General features: G+C 42.7%; 1 protein-coding gene across 4 annotated transcripts in view; it reads left to right on the top strand.

Annotated features, from left to right (window-relative positions):
- Positions 1–20,989, top strand: part of ano5a (anoctamin 5a) — a 210,787-nt gene that overhangs the window by 16,382 nt on the left and 173,416 nt on the right. For 2 of the 4 annotated variants that reach the window (XM_059976032.1, XM_059976031.1), the window contains exon 1: positions 18,952–18,986. The exons of the other annotated variants lie outside the window; for them this stretch is intronic. In XM_059976032.1, coding sequence (XP_059832015.1) covers positions 18,968–18,986 — 19 coding nt within the window. In that variant the 5' untranslated portion in view covers positions 18,952–18,967. Of the gene's footprint in view, positions 1–18,951; positions 18,987–20,989 lie in introns of those variants that run through there. 4 annotated transcript variants of the gene reach the window in all.

Genomic DNA, 20,989 nt, shown 5'->3' with positions numbered 1-20,989 from the left:
CAGATGCTGGGAGAGTCTAGTACCAGAGAGCATGGTTTGAGAATAAGGGTTAGGTCATTTAGGAGAAAAAAGGAAGTTAAGGAGAAACTTCTTCTCCCTGTGAAGTGTGGGGGTCTGGAATGCACTGCCTCGGTAGGTAGTGGAGGCCAATTCTCTGGATAATTTCAAGAAGGAGCTAGATAGGTATCTTATGGATAGGGGAATCAAGGGATATGGGGACAAGGCAGGAACCGGGTATTGATAGTAGATGATCAGCCATGAACTCAAAATGGCAGTGCAGGCTCAAAGCGTCGAATGGTCTACTTCTGCACCTATTGTCTATTGTCTACTTTTCTCAGCCAGAAGTCATCACGTGGTTAAGGAGTAGGATGATGGATATTTGTGCCTATTGATTTCACATCTTTTCCCTAGGAGGGAAGTCATTCTTGTGTAATTTGCTGATTTGTTGGCATGGCACTGTACATCGACATAATGGAATGTGTTACTCTGTTTTGTAGAAATTCGCGGTGAGAAAGAAAGTTTAGCTATCAAGGCAGTGGTTGTCTTACATGTGATTGTAAGTGAGATGTTGGAAAGCACACTTGAGCATATTGGCTGTTTTAATGGATACAGAAGTGCTCGCTAAATTGAGACGTGGACTGCTGGCTAACCTTTGCACAGCATGTCTAATTGTCCAAAAATGCTCCCTCCTCCAACCCTTATAAAGGCAGAGAAGGCATGCAAAACTAAAACAAAATAGGCACAGCTGCAACATCTTGTTTTTAATTCCACTCAGTGGCCATTTTATTAGGTACAAGAGTGTAGCAAATAAAGGGGCTACAAAAATGGAACCCGATGTAGTCTTCTGCTGCTGTAGCTCACCTACTTCAAGGTTCGATATGTTTTGCTTTCAGAGATGCTCTTCTGCACACTGCTGTTGTAAGATGTGGTTATTTGAGTTACTGTTGCCTTCCTGTCAGTTTGAACCAGTCTGACTATTCTCCTCTGACCTCTCTCTCATTAACAAGGCTTTTTCACTCATGGACCTGCCATTCACTAGATGTCTTTATGATGGTATTATGGGTTGTCTTCAGATTAGGCACCTGGGATAGTGGTTTGTCACAGATTTCATTGTTGTTTGTCTTCCGTATTCTTGTTTTGGTTAAGAATATAGATCTCATGAACGTTAAGTTTGTAGAGGACACCAAAGCTAGTAGTGCGGAGGGTAGTGATTACAAAAGGATCTAAGACCAACCCTTTTAATGCCATGGACCCCTATCATTAACCGAGGGGTCCGTGGACCCCAGGTTGGCAACCCCTGATCTAAATCAACTGGGAAATGGCAGATCAAAGGAATGGCAAGTGAAACTTATTTTTGGTAAGTGAAAATTGATGCTTTGTGATTTCTGATTTCAGATTCATTTATTCATCACATGTACATCAACACATAGGATGAAATGTGTCATTTGTGTTAACAATCAACACACCCTAAGGTGTGACAGCCGCCCTTAAATATCGTCACTCATTCTGGCGCCAATATGAAATGCCTAGCGTGTTCAACAGAACTGGGCGCCATGATGATATAGTGGTTAGCACAAAACTTTACAGTCAAGCGACCAGGGTTCAATTCCTGCCACTGCCTGTAAGGGGTTTGTTCTTTCTCCCCGTGACCACACTGGTTTCCTGTAGGTGCTCGGGTTTTCTTCCATAATCCAAAGACTAAGGCAGAAGGTTAATTGGTGTTTGTAAATTGTCCCTTGTTTAGGCTAGGATTAAATTGGGGGTAGTTGGGTGGTGCAGCTCAAAGGGCTGGAAGGGCCTACTCTGCACTGTATGTTAATAAACTTTAAAAAAACAACACAACAACAATAATAACAGCACCACAGCAACAACAAAACAGCAGCAAAGCAAGCCCCTTTCCTCCTTCCGACTCTCACACAGACTGCCTTGGAGCCTCCAGAGGACTTGTAAACATTGGGCCTCAGGTTTACAGACACACTGACCTAGGGCTTTGCCCACTGGGTCTTGGCTCACCAGTTTTGGTCTTCAACTTTTAGGGCTTCAATCTTTGGTATCAACCCCAGGACTTAATGAGCATGGGCCCTGAACTCCAGGCCACAGACTTCAGATTCGCATGGAGCTCTGACTCTGGGACTTACTGGGAGTGGGGGCAGGTGCTTCCTGCCTGCACAGACCTCCAGTCCCAGAACCTGCCAACCTGGGGAGGGCATAGTCACCAGCCCTCGTCCACGGGGCCATGGGTCAACTTCCACAGTGCCCGCCAACCTGACCTCCATCCATGGGGATCGCTGGCATTCAAGCTCGGAGCACTCCAACTGGACTCTGGCCTGGCCTCTAATTTCCCCTTATCCCTCTCCCTGAACCCCATCCATTCCCTAATTCCTGGCGCTGTCCCCAAAACCATGCCTAAAAGCCTATAAAACAACCCTGTCTGGGCCACGATCTCAATGGACAGCACAGCTCAGCGCCATCTTGACCGGAAGTTTAACTTCTGGGAAGTTAAGATGGGGAAGGGTGTGCTTTGTAAATGAACTAGCCCAAGGGAGTGTTGTAGGACAGGAAAACACTGGGGCTTCAAGTACTTTGCCTACCCATGCAGCCACTCTCAGGAGATGAAGGAGCCATATGGCAAGCATGCCTTCAATGGAAAGGCACTGAATACAAAAGATGTGGTGCCAAGTTATCGTTGTATAGGATATTGTTGAGACCTCAGCAGCAACGATGTGTGCAGGTCGTGTTGCTATATTGTAGGAAGGATGTGCAGTCTAGAGAAGAACAGAAATAATTCACAGGAATGTTGCTTAGACTGAAGGGTTTGAGTTATAAGCAGAGACTGGGCATACATTGTCTGCTTTCTGTAGAACAGGGGTTCCCAACCTGGGGTTCATGGACCCCTTGGTTAATGATAGAGGCCTGTGGCACATAAGCAAAGGAGGTTGAGGGGTGACTTTAGAGTTTGAATAGTCATAGGATATAGCTTTAAGATGAGGGAGAAAAATTTAGAGGATCTGAGCAGCAAGCTTCTCCACATAGAGAATCATGGTGAATCTATAGAATAAGATTGCAGAAGAGATGGTTGGGGCAGATACAATTTACAACTGTGAAAGACGTTGGTGCAGATATGTGCATGGGAAAGGTTTAGGTAAAGTGGGCTAATGGGCCTATTTACATGCTGTATAACTGAATCAGTCAAAGTACAGAGTTAAAATCAGAGCTGCTCTCTGCTTTTAAGACTATAAGGCCTAGGAGCAGAATAAGGCCATTCGGCCCATTGAATCTGCACTGCCATTTGATCTTGGCTGATTTATTATCCCTCTCAATTCCATTCTCCTGTCTTCTCCCCGTAACCTTTGACACACTTACTAATCAACAAACTGTCAGCCTCTACAGCTGTCTGTGGCAATCGATTGCACAGATTTACCACCCTCTGACTAACGAAGTTCTTCATCATCTCTGTTCCAAAGGAAATCCTATTGACAGTGTCATAATGTTTTGGAACAGCATGTTAATACTAGCTTGCCTGAAACTTCATTACCTGTGATTATGGTGTATCCTTGCTGTGAAAACCACTAAATAAAATAGTTAACAGTGACTGTCCTTTTTGAAATCAGTAATTTTTGCTCAAATACTTAACCACTTGTTAGCAAAATATAATTTCTATGCATGTTTAAATATTTTAAATCTCACCATGTTCATGAATATTTGATTATTTAACATTCTGATTTGTACTCTTTTGCTCTTGTGCAAAAAGCTTCGTTTCTTTTGATTGCTGATCACTTCAGAATTTCTTATCGTGATTTAGCACCGAAAGTTACTTGCTTCATCATTAGGGATCCATGGCATTTAAACTTCTTTGGAAGCCTATGAGCTAGAGCAGAAAAGTGTGTGTCAATGGTTATTAATAGCTCTGTGTAATGTGATCCTGTCAGGGAGAAATTCCAGCTGATGAAACAGATTCAAAATGGAGGAGATGTCAGACAGATTGTCCAAGATCATTGTAGGTATTGATGGTAGAACTGATGTAGCTTATTTTCCAAAAATACTCCGGAACATTAGTTCAACTCTTGATTATGCACTGTAAATATATTGACTGAGAAATGTCATCATCTAATGGCAGCACATGCAAAATTCAAGGTTGTTTAATGTTAGTTCCAGTACACAAGGGTAAAGGAAAATGAAATTTGTTATCCTGGATCCAATGCAGCACAAAAAAAAAGTAGTGTGAAGGACCCAATACAGCCATAAAATGATGCTAGGCTCTGGAATGTCCGAACATTAGGTGACTCTGACAGGACATAATAATGTAGTGCTGATGGGAGGATGGTTGGGTCCTTACTACTTGTGAAAATGTAATTTTTTTTGTGTCTGGAGATCCTGGTGTGGATACTAGTAGCCTCCTTCCAGATGGGAATGAGACAGACAGTCCACATGCAGAGTACTGGCCTTTTGCTGGCACTCTTCAGTCTATGTCCTTGATGGTGGGTTTAATGTTGCAGGTGATGCATTGGGCACTTTTGGCTACCCACTGTAGAGTCTTCCTGTCCGCCACAGTGCACCTTACATACTTTAGAAGGACATAAGTATTGATGTGCAGAGTCCAGCTCTCTTCTGCCTCCTCAGAAAGTAAAGGTGTTGATGAGCTTTCTTGATTTTGTAGGACATGTTCTGTGACTATGAGAGGTCATGTGAGATGTCCGCTCCAAAGAGTTTGAAACTGCTCGTGGTTTTCACAGCTGTGCCACCGATGATAGTAGAGGTGTGAGTGCTGTAAGTTCTTCTGAAGTTGATGACTGTCTCCTCTGTCTTGTTGACAATGAGGAAGAGGTTTTTGCCCAGCACCACAGTGTTGAATACCAAACTAAAATGCAGGAACAGCATTCTGACATAAGTTTCGTCATATTCTAGTTCTGGCAGTGCTAAGTGCATGATATCTATAATAGAGCAGTTCTGCCGGTAAGCGTATTTGTGAGTATCCAGTGTGGCAAGACTGGAGTTTTTGATATGTGTCATTACCATCTTTTCAGAGCACTTCATGATAATTGGCATCAGTGCCAATGGACAGTAGTTGTTTAGTTCTGAAGGTGTAGGGTTCTTTCGTACAGACATGATGGTGGTCAATTTTTTGTAGCATCTGGAGTTTTCCTTGTGTAGCCAGTAGTGCCCTTGATGCACAACCACATATGATGGGGATTGTTGTCAGCCTCACGAGCCTGATTGAGTTTTTTGAAGAGGTATCAAAAGAAATTGATGAGGGTAGGGCATTGGATGTGGTCTACATGGACTAGCAATGCATTTGACAAGGTCCCTCACGAGAGACTCATCCAGAAAGTCATGAGGCATGGGATAAGTGGAACCTTGACTGTTTGGATAAAAAGTTGGCTTAAAGGAAGAAAGCAGAGAGTAGTTGTGGAAGGAAAGTGTTCTGTCTGGAGGTCGGTGACTAGTGGAGTGCTGCAGGGATCTGTCCTGGGACGCCTGCTATTTGTGATTTTTATAAATGATCTGGATGTAGATGCGGAAGGATGGGTGAGTAAGTTTGCAGATGACACGAAGATTGGAGGAGTTGTGGATGGAGCTGCAGGTTGTCGAAGGTTACAAGAGGATATAGACAGACTGCAGAGTTGGGCAGAAAAATGGCAGATGGAGTTCAAACCGGACAAGTGTGAGGTGATGCATCTTGGAAGGACAAACCAGAAGACTGAGTACAGGATTAATGGTCAGTTACTTAAGAGTGTGGATGAACAAAGGGACCTTGGGGTTCAAATCCATACATCCCTCAAGGTTGCTGTGCAGGTTGATAGGGTAGTTAAGAAGGCCTATGGGATGCTAGGCTTCATTTACAGGGGATTGAGTTCAAGAGTAGAGAGGTCATGTTGCAACTCTAGGGCACCAATAGCAAACACCAAAGGGTATATGTACAAAATTAAGGGAGGGAAGTTCAGGGGAGACATCATGGTTAAGTTTTTTTTTTACACACAGAGGGTTGTGAGTGCCTGGAATGACTTGCCAGGGATGGTGATGGAGGCTGAAACATTCGGGATATTTAAAAGCCTCTTGGACAGGCACATGGATAAAAGAAAAATAAAGGGTTATGGGGTAGTGTGAGTTCAATACTTTTTTAAAGGATTATATGGGTCAGCACAACATGGAGGGCTGAAGGGCTTGTACTGTGCTGCGGTGTTCTATGGTTCTAGCTGTTCCAGATTTTTTTCGTGAGTAGGTGGTCTTTTCCCTTTTGATGCTTTTTCTCCTGGCTGCTCTGAGAGTTATTCTGTCCCTAGACTTTGAAAACATTATCCCAGGCTTTGAGTACGGGCCTCACATCTGCATTCAGCCAGTGCTTCTGGTTGGGTATCACTCTGGAGATACCAAGACCATCTGCACACTTACAGATGTATCTGCTGACAGATGTGACATGTTTCTTGAGGTCTGTGTCTTCTCCAATTGTGCTGGCCTCCTTCTACGTCTGCTAGTTCAAACAGTCCTGAAGCATAGAGATTGCCTTATTAAGCAGTACAGTAATGAGACTCTTAACTGGACCATCAAATACTGGAGGATCTCAACAAGTTAGGCAGCATCTATGGGGGTGGGGGGGGGGTGGGAGTAAACTGTTGATGTTTTAGGCTGATACCCTTCATCAGGACTGGAAGAGAAAGTTATTCATTATTTAGTGATTTTTCTTTTAATGCTACTTGATTGGAAATGGATTCCTTTTCCCAGAGTGAAACCATTTAAGAACTGTTTTATACTTCAATGGTATTTTGCCTGTGCACTTTCTGGAATAAATTAACCATGTGAATCTGACACCGTTCTAAGTATGTACATTAGATATTTTGTTGTTTAGGGCATTCCTGGGGGAAATAAGTCCATGTATGCTGGGAGTAGCAGTCACGGACACTCCTTAAGTATTAATTGGCTTCAGTAACACTATTTTTGTCTGGGATTCCATTAAGATGAATTGCATTGGTTAACCCTCTGTCTTTCAAGCCACTGACCTACTCCCAGTCTGGGCCTCTGAAAGAGCCAGTTTTCAAATTCCTTCCTGTTCCATCCCCTAGTTAAATCTATCTCAGTTCTGGACCTATTATGTATAGTTTATGATATGGATCATCTTCCAAGTCCTTTCCATATCTGCATGTGATTTGTTAAATTCAGGTTAGTATTCCTGATTTAAAAAATCCCTGCTTGAAAGGGTGATGGAGCAGATTCAGCTGTGGCTTTTGAATGGGTAAAGGGAAAATACAATTAGAACAAATTGAGTTACAAGAACAAAACTTGAGAATGACACTGATTGGATTCCTCTACCAGGGAGCTAGATATGCTCAATGGGTTGAATGGCCTACTTCATGATGTAATAAATACATGATTTAGCTAAATAACCCGTAATATTACTTAATTTCTTTCTGTCTCTCTCTGCACACACATAGATATTGACTGCAAAAGAACTGATCTGTTCTCAGTTAGGTAAGTGGGACTCAAGAGCAAAGTCAATGAGAAAGCAGGAATACATATGACAACCAAAGAGTGCAAGGTTCACAGTCAGGATTGCCATGTTTACAGTATAGGACAGAAAAGACCGCAGCTTTACATTGCATCTCTTTCAGTGTATTTGGTGCAGGAGATGGACATGATGGACACAATGGGGTGGTTCCCTGAGCAAACCGTCCAGTTCATCTGGCAAAATGCCTCATCGCCAGAACTCACCAACAGGTACCAAGACCTCGCCTGGCTGGCGGTGAGAGGGGCCCTCACAGTCCGATTCCTCCTGTACGCCTGTGGTAAACTATGTATACCTGTCTGGACACACCCTTCTGCTGACTGCTCCTGTGGCTCCTCCCACAGACCCCTGTATAAAGGTGATTGGGGCACTGCTCCTCCCTCAGTCTCCGAGATTTTGTGCTCCCTTTTTGCTGCTAATAAAAGTCTATTGTTCACTTCCCATCTCCAAGAGTTATTGATGGTGCATCAACGCGTGGAGCGTCGTCTCCACACCCCGCTGCCCACGGGAGGACTGCAGTGAGGAGGAGTCGGTGACCCACCTCTTTGCACAGTGTGGGTTCGCAGAGAAGGTGTGGAGGAGGATGGAAGGGGCAGTGACGAGGTTCATCCCCAGCAGCTGCGTGACAGAGCACTCTCTGATCTACGGGCTGTTCCCGGGGACGCACACGGAGACCAACATCCGGTGCTGCTGGCAGATCATCAACTCGGTGAAAGATGCTTTTTGGTCGGCCCGAAACTTGATGGTCTACCAGTACATGGAGATGTCCATGGGAGAATGCTGCCAACTGGCACATTCTGGGCTGCAGGAGTACGTGGTGAGGGATGCACTGAAACGGTGCCACCGCAAGGGCCTGGTGGGGAAGGACCACAGTCAAGGGTTCTTCTCCCGTGGGAGTTGAGGGGTAGGGGGGCAGGGTGTATACCCCTCAACAAGGGTATGTAAATATGGAATAACAGAATGCCACGTGGGTGGCAAGCAGCATGGAGATGTAAAGACCGTAATGGAAATATTTGTAAAGGACAGAGAGTCATTGAATGGGTAGATAATTTTATTTTTGAATAAAGTATATTTAAAAAAAAAATTAGGTTAGCAGGTAAAGTGGGAACACTGAGGGTGTGGATTGCCTCAGGAAACTGGGTTATAGGGGCAGTAACAAATGTGGTCGAGAGAAGGGCAGGTCAGGAAGGCCAGGGAAGAAATCACGGAGGTCCTTATAGTCTTTAAAATTCCAGATGACTGGAGGGCAGTTTTTTGGCTATCTTCCACATGGCAGGCTGATCTGGAAGGTTAAATCATATGAGATTCAGGGGGTGGGTTCAGAATTGACTGAATGATGGATGGGAAGCAAAGATTAGGAAGGTTGGTTACTGGAGGCCTGTGACTAGTGGGATGCCCTAAAGATCAGTGTTGGGACATCTGTTAGTCATTCTTTATGTAAGTGACTTGCATATGAATATACATGGCATGATTAGAAAGGTTAAATGAACTAGGTAATGATAGAGATCTAGAAGATTATAAGGCTATCAGGAAGGAGTTTAAGAATGAAATTAGGAGAGCCAGAAGGGGCCATGAGAAGGCCCTAGCGGACAGGATTAAGGTATATCCCAAGGCATTCTATGAGTATATGAAGAGCAAGAGGATAAGATGTGAGAGAATACAGTGGAAAAGTGTGTATGGAACTGGAGGAGATTGAGTGAACTTGCCCTTTTTTCCTTGGAGCGATGGAGGATGAGAGGTGACCTGATCAAGGTGTATAAGGTGAAGAGAGGCATTGATTGTGTAGATAGTCAGAGGCTTTTTTCCAGGGCTTAAATGGCTAGCATGAGATGCACAGTTTAAGGTGCTTGGAAGTAGGTACAGAGGAGATGTCAGGGGTGAGTTTTTTATGCAGAGTGGTGAGTGTGTGGAATGGGCTGCCAGTGATGTTGGTGGAGGAGGATACAATAGGTTCTTTTAAGAGACTTCTGGATAGGTACATGGAACATAGAAAAATAGAGAGCTAAGTATAACCCTGCGTAATTTCTAAGGTAAGGACATGTTCAGCACAGCTTTGTGGGCCAACAGGCCAGTATTGTGCTGTAGGTTTTCTGTGTTTCTATGATTAGAAAATTGCTCCTGATATTAAATTTGGGGCAGGGGGCCTTGATAATAGTGAAGCAGGTTATAACTCATTTCAAAGAGATCTTGGTCAGTTAAGGAGATGGGCTGAGGAATGATAAATGGAATTCAATTTAAATAGGTATAAGCTGATGCATTTTGAACGATCAGACTGGGGTAAGACATGTACAGTGAATGACAGGGCCCTGACGAATGTTGTGGATAGAGGGACCTGGTGTACAAATGCACCATTCACTGAAAGTGGCTGTGTAAGTAGATGGTAGTAAGGAAGGTGTTTAGCAGTGATCAGGGCACTGAGTTTACAACATTATGTTGTGGTTATACAAGTGGTTGGTGAAACTGCGCTGGAGTATTGTGTACAGGTGTGGTCAGCCCGTAATAGGAAAGATGTCCAGCTGGAGAGGGTACAGAGAGATTTATTGAAGTGGCTGTCTGGACCAAAGGGCTTGAGTTATAGGAGGAGGTTGTCCATGATGTATTCTTTAATCCCTGGAGCGCCTAGGAATGAGGGTTGCCCTAAAAGAAGTTTATAAAATCACTGGAACTAGTGGACATAGCCTCAAGATTTGGGGGAGTAAATTTAGGATGGAGATGAGGAGGAACTGCTTTTCCCAGAGAGTGGTGAATCTGTGGAATTCTCTGCCCAATGAAGCAGTGGAGGCAACCTCAGTAAATGTATTTATGATAAGGTTGGTTAGGTTTTTGCATAGTAGGGGAATTAAGGGCTATGGGGAAAAAGGCAGGTGGAGATGTGTCCATGGCCAGATCAGCCATGATCTTATTGAATGGCGCAGAGGGCTCGATAGGCCAGATGCCCTATTTCTTATTTTCTTATGAGGGCTATGGATAAGGTGGGGAATCCAAAACTAGAGGACATAGGTACACGTTAAGAGTGAAGAGATTTAAATGAAACCTGAGAGGTAATGTCTTTACACAGAGGGCAGTGAATACCTGAAATGACCTGCCAGAAAAAGTGATGGAGGCAGGTACAATTACCACGCTTAAGAAGCATTTGGATAGGTACATGGAGCATAGGTGCTTGGAGCGTTATAGGCCGAGTGCATGCAACTTGGATTAGCAGGGAGGAAGCTTATTTTAACCAATATTTTGAGTTTAAAAATCTTACATTCATACACCATGTATTAAGTCTTGTTCTATTATATTTTTGTTGCCATTCATGCGGCTCCTGGTTGGTACAGTACTATAATGACTGTGGTTGGCGTTGACCAGTTGGGAAAAGGGTGCGTTTCCATGTGGTATGACTGTAAGGTTCTTACTGTTGTTACTATTTGTCTTGCCTACTGGCGTATGTTTTATATCGCAAAAAAGTATCCTTGAGTTAAGATTTTAAAAATACCGGAATCAAGGTCATGTCTAAGTCCATGTTTACTAATCTGCTGTTTTTAGAAGTTTGAGCTAGTATGTTATATCATCATGGGCTGCAATCATGTTAATCTCACCCTCAGCTGTTCTTTGAACTTGTCGTCTGTCGTTCTTCGAGAGTGACGCCCTAGGGTTTTGGGTTGAATAATTTTTTTTGTGTATGTGACTTTCTTGCTGCTTTTTAAATCTCTCTTGCAAACGCCAGTGAAATTGTGGCACATCCCTGTTTTGCTTTTGCCCTTTCAGGGGAGGGGATAATTGTGCACAGGAAACATAAACTGGAGTTTTCTTTGCCAGGGTTTATTTGAAGGCTGCCTTTCTGTTTTGTAAATTGATACGGCTTTGTGTAGTCCATGATTTCAAAGCTATTCTACTGATAAAAAGATTCTGGTGATTAAAAGGAATTACATTGACTGAGCTTTGAAAAAAGACATAGCATTAAGGGTTCACAGTTGTTTGGTTGAAGCAAATGATATAACTTCATAGAGAATTAGAATCTGTTTTTGGCACCAGAAAGGAATACAACACAAGAGACTGCAGATGCTGGAATGTAGAGTAACACACTAGATGACGGAGGAACCTGTGAGTTGAGCAGCATCTGTGGAGGGGAATGGGTAGATGAAGGGAATTGACTGTTTTGAGTCAAGTCCCTCCTATTTGAACGCCCTGACCCACTGAGATCCTGTAGTATCCTGTGTCCAGGTTATGAACCCTGGTTAACATGCAACCAATGTTCACTTTTTCTTTTGGAGTGGGGAGGCACAGGTCTCAACAAGACTTTAACTTTCCAAGGTGGTGCATTAAAAAAAAGTCCAGAGATGAGATGTGAGTTGGGGAATCTGTGGAATTCATTACTGCAGATGGCTGTGGAGACAAGACACTGGATATAGTTAAATGGAGTTTGATGGGTTCTTCGATTAGTAAGAGTGTCAAAGGTTAAAGGGAGAAGTCAGGAGAATGGGGTTGAGGTGGGAAAATAAATCGGCCATGAAGCAGACTCTGTGGGTGGAAATGCTTGATTCTGCTCCTGAAAGTTATGGTTTACCCTTTCATCCCCCTTGCTCACTGTTGGCACCTTTCCCAGATTATGTAAGCTGTATATTTACATGCTGTTTACTGGATGGCACTCCTGCGTTTCTGTCTGGTTACTCACCAGAGTGAGACTAGACAGAGCTGAAGTAGAAGACTGTGTGAAATTATGGAGTACCAGGCAACTAATCCAGGGCTGATGTACACATATTTTATCTAAACTAGTTGTAGATTGTAGTGCAAACATGCCATCTTCAATCTGAGACTGGGGGAAATTCCTCCAGTTTTGTTAAAGAATGCAGACTGATAGGATCTCTCAGTGCAACTAATCCTTAATGCAAAGCAGTAAAGATATCACCATGGTAACGGGTACGGCAGCAGCTTCGGAAGGAATATCTGGCACCAAAGCAGAAATAGAGAATGTGCTTTCGCCAATATTCCTGTCATTTTGAGGACTTGTTGGGAAGATGTATGACTCCTGATTAAAATGACAGATTACACGTGACGTTCTACTACTGTATTTGACTTCTCAAGCTCGTAGTTCCTTTATGTTTATCAGAAAAGTACTCGAGAAAAATTTCTGACAATACAATCAGAGGGTTGTACAGCACAGAAACAGATCCTTCAGCACAACTCGCCATGCAAATCCCGCTTGCCTGCATTAGGCCCAAATCACTGTACTCCCTTCCTACCATATTCCTGTTGAAATATCTTTTAAATGGTCCACTTACCGAGAGAGTTCTCCACCGTGATCCTGACTGCCTAATGCCAAAGGTAGATGTCAAACAAGCTCTCAATATGTCGAGTACCATGATTATGAAACCCTGACTCCTTTTCACATTCTCGCCGGGGATTTCAATCAGGCTGGCTTGAAGGAATCACTGCCCAGCTGTCAATAGCGCATCACCTGCAGGACCAGAGGACCCAACACACTTAACCACTGCTACACTGTCATCAAGAATGCCTACTGTTCCATCCCTAGACTGAACTTTGGAATATCTGATCACCTGGCCATTGAGCACATCTACAGGGAGCTTTGCTGCACGAAAGCTGTATCTTCAACAAAGACAGGCTTCATCCAGAACACAAGAATATCTGCAGATGCCGGAAATCCAAAGCAACACAGACACAATGCTGGAGGACCTCAGCAGGTCAGGCAGCATCAATAGAAAAGAGTAAACCATTGACATTTTATACTGAAACCCTTCATCAGGTCTTAAACCAAAACATCAACTATTTACACATCATCCAGGCCATGTTTGTTCTCATTGCTGTCATCAAGCCTTATGTCCCACACCTCCAGTTACTACCCTCCTACCTTCAGTCTCCTGAGCCAGCATGGACACCTTCACTCACCTCAACCCTGAACTGATTCCACAACCTATAGGATCATTTTTGAAGGTCTCTACAACTCACGTTGTATGTATGTGTGTATTTATACAAGTTTGCACAGTTTGTCTTTTGCACTTTTTTATAGACTTTTTGTCATCTTTTTTCATTGATCCTATCGTATTTGTTTTAGTCTGAGTGCCTGCAAGAAAATGAGTCTTGAGGTAGTATATGGTAACATATGGTATATGGTAAATTTACTTTGAACTTAAATTATTATGATAGTACCTGCCTCTACCACTTCCTGTGACATAACATTGATAGCCACCACCCTCTGTATGATAAAGCTTGCCCCGTCAGATCTTTTTCAAATTTCTCCCCCTCACCTGAAACCTATGCCGTCTAGTTTGAAACTTCCCCCACCCAAGTCAAAAAGATTCTGACTGTCCATACCCCTCATAATTGTAAGCACTACAATCTTTTTAGTGAAAGCATTCCACAACGTTGTGTCAGGAGTTCTGGGACTCGGATCGAGTGACAATGAAGGAACAGGGGTGTAATTTTGAGTCAGAGCAGTTTGCGACTGTGGAGGGGAATCTTCAAGAGATGGTACTGCCGTGTGTCCAGTGCCCTTCAATTTGTTGGTGGTAAAGGTTGTGAAGATGCTGTCAGGGTTGCCTGGGCAAGTAACTCTAGTGCACTTGTCTACCATAACCACTGCAGCCACTGGGTGCCAAGAACGAACATTAAGGGTAGTGGGCACCAATCAAGTGGAATATTTTGCCCTGGAGAGTTGAGATTCTTGTCTGGATGGAGCTGGACAAGTGGAGAGTATTCTGTTATGTTCCTAAATTGCACCTTTTTTTAAATAGTAGGAAAACAATTGGGATGTAGTCAGGAACCTTGTTTGCCATAGGCATGCAGGCTAGCTGCCTAATCTGACTAGCTGTCTTCACACTGTCTACAACAAGCTGGATTTCCCAGTGGCCAGCCATTTTAATTCCAATCCCTATTCTCATTCTGGCAGTTCAGCCCATACTCTCCTCTGTGGCCAAGATGAGGCCACTCTCAGATTGGAGAAACAACATCTTGTATTTCCATTTGGGTAGCCTCCAACTTGACAGCATGAACATAGATTTCTGAAACTTGTAATTTCTCTCCCTTGCCCCTTCTCTCATTCCCCATTCTGACTTCTGTCTCACCTGCCTATCACCTTTATATAAATTTTCATTTTTTGAGATACAGTGCTAAATCAGCCCTTTGAGCCATGCCACCCAGCAATTTGATCCTAGCTTAATCACGAGACAATTTACAATGACCAATTAACCTCCTAACCGGTACATCTTTGGACTGTGGACAGAAACTAGAACACCCAGAGGAAACCCATGGGGTCACTGGTAGAACGTACAACCTCCTTGAACCCCGAGCGCTGGTACTGTAAAGCATTGTGCTAACCACTATGCTATCGTGCTGCTTCTTCACGCTGCTGTTTTCCTTCCAACCCTTTCCCACTTGGTCCACTCTCCATTCCTTTCAGACTCCTTCACCTTCAGTCCTTTACCTTTTCCACTTATCGACTCCCACCCCCTCCACATCCACAAACCTTCTCCCTCAATTGTCTCCACCTATCTCCTTCTCCTCATCCCACCTTCCTTTCCAGTCCTGATGAAGTCTCTGCCCGAAACATTGACTCTTTATTCCTTTCCATAGATCTTGCCTGACCTGCTGAGTTCCTCCGTTATCTAATAAATCTAACTGGATGTTGTAGCAAAACATTCCGTTTGCCAATTGTTTGTTCTAAAATAAACTTAGATGCAAATAAAATCAAGCATAATAGAAGTAAGCCTTCTAAATACTGGGGCTTATTACAGATCACCAATGTGCCGTAGCTAGACGAGTCATTACCTCATAGTGCAAACAACTTGTGTCCAATCCTGACGAAGGGTCTCGGCCCAAAACATTGACTGCAGTCTTGACGAAGGGTCTCGGCCCGATACGTTGACTGCACATTTCAACAGATGCTGCTCGACCTGCTGAGTTCATCCAGCTTTTGCACATGTTGATTTGACCACAGCATCTGTAGTGTACTTTGTGTTTGTGTCCGATCCTGACCTCCAGTTCTGTCTGTGTGGAGATGACACATTTTTCATGTAACCACATGAATTTCACCCAAGTGCTCTGGTTCCCTTCCACTCCCCAAAGATGTGTGGATTAGTAGGTTAATTGGTTACTATGAATTGCCCTTAGTTTGTATGTGAATGGTAGAATCTGGGAGTAAGGTTGATGATTTTTCACAAATAACATTTCCAGTACACAAGTGCCAAGGAGAATGAAATAATTTTTACTCCAGATCTGATGCAGCACAAAAATAAACACAATAAGATAAGGAAAGCTATAATAAAAAAAACACACAGTAAATATAAATACACAAGACAGCTTATAAACAATCAATGTATATCCATAAAGTGACATAAGGGATGGGGGTTTCTATACACAAGGTTGCTGACAGAAAATGAGGAAGTAGTGGTGCTGGAGGGTGTGGAGGGCTGGGTTAGTGGGTGTAGTTGTTAATCATTCTTACTGCTTGGGGAAAGAAACTGTTTTGACCCTGGTGTGGATGCTGTGTAGCTTCCTCCCTGATGGGAGTAGGGCAGACAGTCCATGAGCAGGGTGGGTGGGATCCTTCATAAAGTTACTGGACCTTTTCGGGCATCTTTCTGTATGTACGTCCTTGATGGTGCGTGGGATGGTGCTGGTGATGCATTGGGCAGTTTTGACAGCCTGTTGTAGAGCCTTTCTGTCTGCCTCAGGGAAAGTTCCATACAATGCAGTGATGCATCTTGCTGGGATGCTCTCTGTTGCACATCTGTAGAATGGCAGGTGTATAGATGTGCATAGTCTGGCTTTCTTTAAGCCTTCTCAGAAAGTGGAGGAATTAGTGAGCTCTCCTGATTGAGGGGGAATGTGTTTTGGGACCGTGAGATGTGTATTCCCAGTTTCCTCTGCTGTGCTGCAGATATAAAGAGTGGTGCGAGTGGTCTGTGTTTTCCTGCAGTCGATAGCTATACACCTCATCTTGTTGACATTGAGGAAGAGGTTATTTGCCTGGCACCAAGCCTCGCTCTTCTACTCGAGAATAGGTTTTCAACTAAAAAGTGTAAATGTGGATTAAAGTAAATTGGTGGGTGATGGTTGGTGCAGCTTCAGTAGACTAAATCTTCTGTTTCCCTGTGGTATGTTTCCATGACTAATTTCCAGAGAAATTGTACTCCCGTTGAATTTCCTTTGTGACATAGTTTTATTTACTGTAAATGGAGGCTCACAAAAAAAATACCAAGAGTAGACCACCAGTCTCTCAACCCTACCTTGCCATTCAGTACAAGTAAATTTATTATCAAAGTATGTACATCTTAATATATACTACCTTGAGATTTATTTTCTTGCAAGCATCTACAGGAAAAATAAAGAAGTACAATAGAATGAAAACTATGCATAAACAGACGAACAAACAACCAGTGTGCAAGACAGATTATGAAAACAAAAAAAAATACTGCAAACACAAATTGTAAAGTGTCCTTGCAAGTTTGCTGTAGGTTGTATAATCAGTTCCGAGTTGTGGTGAGTTACATTGTCCATATCAGTTTAGGAATAGAATTAGGACATTTGGCCCTTTGAATCTGCTCCTCCAAATCATGAAGGTTGATTCATTTATCCTCTCAGCCCCAATCTCATGCCTTCTCCCCGTATCCTTTATGCCCTGACAATCAAGAGTCTATCAACCTCTGCCTTAAATATTCCCAATGAATTGTCCTCCACAGTTGCCTGTGGCAATGAGTTCCACAGATTCACCACTCTCTGGCTAAAGAAATTCCTTCTCATCTCTGTTCTAAAAGTACACCCCTCCAGTCTAAACATCCTAAAAGGACACCCATCAAGTCCAAACATCCTCTCCAAATCTACAAAAATTAAACTGTACATAAACAGACAGATGAAGCAACCAAAGTTCGAAAGGAGACCAACTGTGCAAAATAACTTGATGGTAGATTGCTGCTGGTCTCAACTTCTTGTCTGTACTGGTTCCCTGTGGACCTCAATTCCTCAGTCTTTGACTATTTCTAATGAGCTGGCCTCCACCATCCTTTGATCCAGAGACTTCTGAGAGAAGCAATTTTGATATGCCTCCGTTGTAGATGACTGACCCCTTTTCTTGTATTGATGTTCCCTTGTGCTTCACACTCTCACTAGTGCAAACTTCAGCCCTGCTGAGGCCCCTTGTGTTTGTTTGAGGTCACTCATTATTCTTCTAAACACCAAGGATGCAGACACTAATTATACAGAGCAACACATGCAAAATGCTGGAGGAACTCATCATCCATGGACAGGAATAAGCAGCTGACATTCCAGGCTGTGGCCTACCCTATCATCCCAGGAATTAGCCTCTTCAGTTTCCCTCCTCCTGCCGCTAATGCAATTGTATGCTTTTGAGTAAGGCGGCCAAAACTACAGCCTCAATGCCTTGCACAATGGTGACAAAAACCTCCCTGTTTTTATATTCCAGTCTCTCTCCACTTTTTGATTCCTTGCATCAAAGTGCATGATCTCTCATTTCCCCACATTAAACTCTATTTAAATAGGTTATAGTTTATTCTTAAAATCTATATCCATTGCAGAAATGCAATCTCCTCATTGCAATACACCTTTGTACTTATTTAAATTCCTGCTGAAAAAAGGCTTGCTATTTTGCGATTTAATACTTTACATTCATGTATCCTGATGCTAATGTAAATACTAATTTAGACAATTGTACAAATATAATTTTTGACTGTATGGCTCTAGTAAATGGGTGGCAGGATGGAGATACATTTCTACCAAAGGAGGTGGAAGGTGGTCCTTCCCTCCACTAGCTTTCAGGTCGCACTTGAGCAAGATGTAGCACCTGCTTAGTAGACCCCTCCACCCCTCCCCCTGATCAGAGTCATACCATGGGAGCAGGTGGTGGATGGTTGTATGAGCAGCTGATGCCTATCATAAGTTCTGGTTATGTGACCACTGATGCAGGTCAGACATTTTCTGAAGATTGTTAATAATGTTGGAGGTCATCTGCCTTGTAAAGACACTGTCCAGAAGAAGGCAGTGGCAAGCCACTTCTGTCGAAAAATTTGTGAAGAACAGTTATGGTCATGGAAAGACCATGACTACCCATGTCATACAATGTGGAACATAATGAATGTCTTTAGTAATTTTCAAAGTGCTCTCTTTGTATCATTGCATAGGATTTTGATGCAACCTGTCATTAACTAAATCAAGAGATTAAAGGCGGTTGTGTTTTTTTCATTACACAAACCAATTCTCAGTAAGTGGTTTCAGTTGAAGCACAGGAGTAGAAGCTGATTCAGTGACAAAGCAGGATATTGTGTTGCACGGTAAATGCTTCCTGAAGAGAAATTGTTCCAGTTCTCAGAAAGCAAGTTATTTTCCTTCTGTTAACATAAATTAGCAAATGTAGCACAAATGTAATCAATTTAAATAGTATTTGTTTTAATTTGCTTACCTTCCCTAAACCTAATGTTTTTTTTCTCCCTTGAAGATATTGCAGTTATTTCTGGCATGGCACCGGAGTCGCCAGGTACAACGTTTTGTCCATCCTGTGCTTCATTTCCAAGTGTCAAAGTGTCGTGAAAATTATTAGTTGTAGTGCCTTTGATAGTTTTACTGTGGCTTTTCACGTTGTCGTGTTGTTGCATCTTGTGGACTTTCTCGATTATTCAGCTGAAAGTAGTGTGCTAAACTGTTTTCTCTGGCAAGTGCATTGTCTGAAATGGTATGTTTACTATATGAAAGCAATATGGGTTGGACCTTGATCTCCTTTGTTTCTACTTGTTCCCAAACTGTGGTCTATCCATCTCCTGGGGATGCCAAAATATTTCTGGGAGGATGTACAGGTAAAATAGGGGGAAGGCTTGTAAGGACATGAGTGTTTATCAACTGTGAAAGGGCTTGGGAAAGACGTGCTAACATGTTGAATTATCACGCACAACCAGTTAAGTCAACTATTGCAATATAATGATCTCAAAGATGACCAGAAAATCTTATATTTTAGAAGAATCCAGTAAAAATGTTCACCATTTAAAATCTAAAATTATAAATCAAATGATTTTCCTGATCTCTGGCATGGGTGATAAATCTGGGCATGGATATAAGTAAAGAAATTTAAGAAATTTTACTTCACCTAGCCATTCAGATGAATGCATTTCTTATTCTCTTGAAGAGAGTATTTTGTTTCTGCTTGCCTGTTTGTCTCAATTGTCTTCATCCATTTCACTGAATATTTCCTGATTGATTACTCGCTCCTTCTTTAAAAGTGGAACTGTTTTTTTCAAAGTCCAATTAAAAGAATTGATGTGGCTTCATAATGTTTCAAGGTCTGGCCAGTAGCTTTCACTTTAATGATTTGTGGAGGATGGGCCAATTTGCTCTTAGACCATTTAACAGAGCAAAGCAAAAAGCCTCATCCACAGCACGGTGCAGAGAATCAGTAAGGGAGCTATGAAGAAGAAACGTTAAAAGGTATTTTGAATTTCTCCCCCCATCCTTTGGTTTAAATACCTCTTATGTTAACAAAGCAGTGATTTTTAGCATTGACATCTAGGTGTAACTGTTAATATAGGAGCTGATTGGAATGAAGGTTGATTCTGATGTTGTCTGCTGCCCTTTATTTTTACTTCAAATGAGATGTATATATAAAATATAGAAGCATTTGCTCTACATATTTTAGTGAATTTTGCTCACTCCCATTCTAACGTCCTACGGTTGACCTCTACTTGAAGTGGGAGACGGAGAATATTCTCCTGCTAGCTGTACTGATGTCATTCTCTAGTGTAAACGCCACTGCTAAATTTAAGGAATCCATAAATTATATCGATGTTCTAATTCTGTTTTGACAGGCAAAGACAGCTTTTCTTTCCCTTTGGGTATGGGTAGTCCACTCCCTTCAAACCCATACTGCTCCAAACCTTCTCCTTTGTGAGCCATCGCAAGGATGAACAGCTTACACTCCAGTTTTATATTTTCTTTATTTAGAGATGTAGTGTGGAACTGGTCCTTCTGGCTCAATGGGACGCACCATCCAGGAACCCACCTATTTAACCCTAGCCTAATCATGGTACAATTTACAATGACCAATTAACCCACTAACTGGTACAACTTTAGGAGCAAACAGGAGCACCTAGAGAAAACCCTCAAGGATCATGGGGAGAATGTACAAACTCCTTGGAGATAGTGTCGGAATTGAACTCCAAACTTTGGAACACACTAAGCTGTAATAGCGTTTTGTTTACCACTACATTACCATGCAGCCCGTTATTCATCTTGGAACCCAGAGTAGGAAGACTACTCTGCCACTGGTGGGGTAAGAGAACTTTGACTGTCAGTTTGGGAGGTAGCATGGTCCTCTACTCATCCTCTCCACTTCTGCATACTCCCAGCAAAGGTTCTCATTCTCAATTTTTAGTGATCTGGGGTATGACATTCCCAAAAATTAAAGAGGATATTACCTCAATTATTGTTTAAGCCTAGCCTCCCAGTCAGCAGACCACCTTGGTTGTGTTCTTAGCCTCAATTTTGTTCTTT

Source organism: Hypanus sabinus, chromosome 7 (genome assembly GCF_030144855.1).
Source record: "Hypanus sabinus isolate sHypSab1 chromosome 7, sHypSab1.hap1, whole genome shotgun sequence".
In the NCBI taxonomy this organism is placed as follows: Eukaryota; Metazoa; Chordata; class Chondrichthyes; order Myliobatiformes; family Dasyatidae; genus Hypanus; species Hypanus sabinus.
Note: the sequence above shows the minus strand (reverse complement) of the source record. Positions and strands in the feature narration are given on the sequence as shown.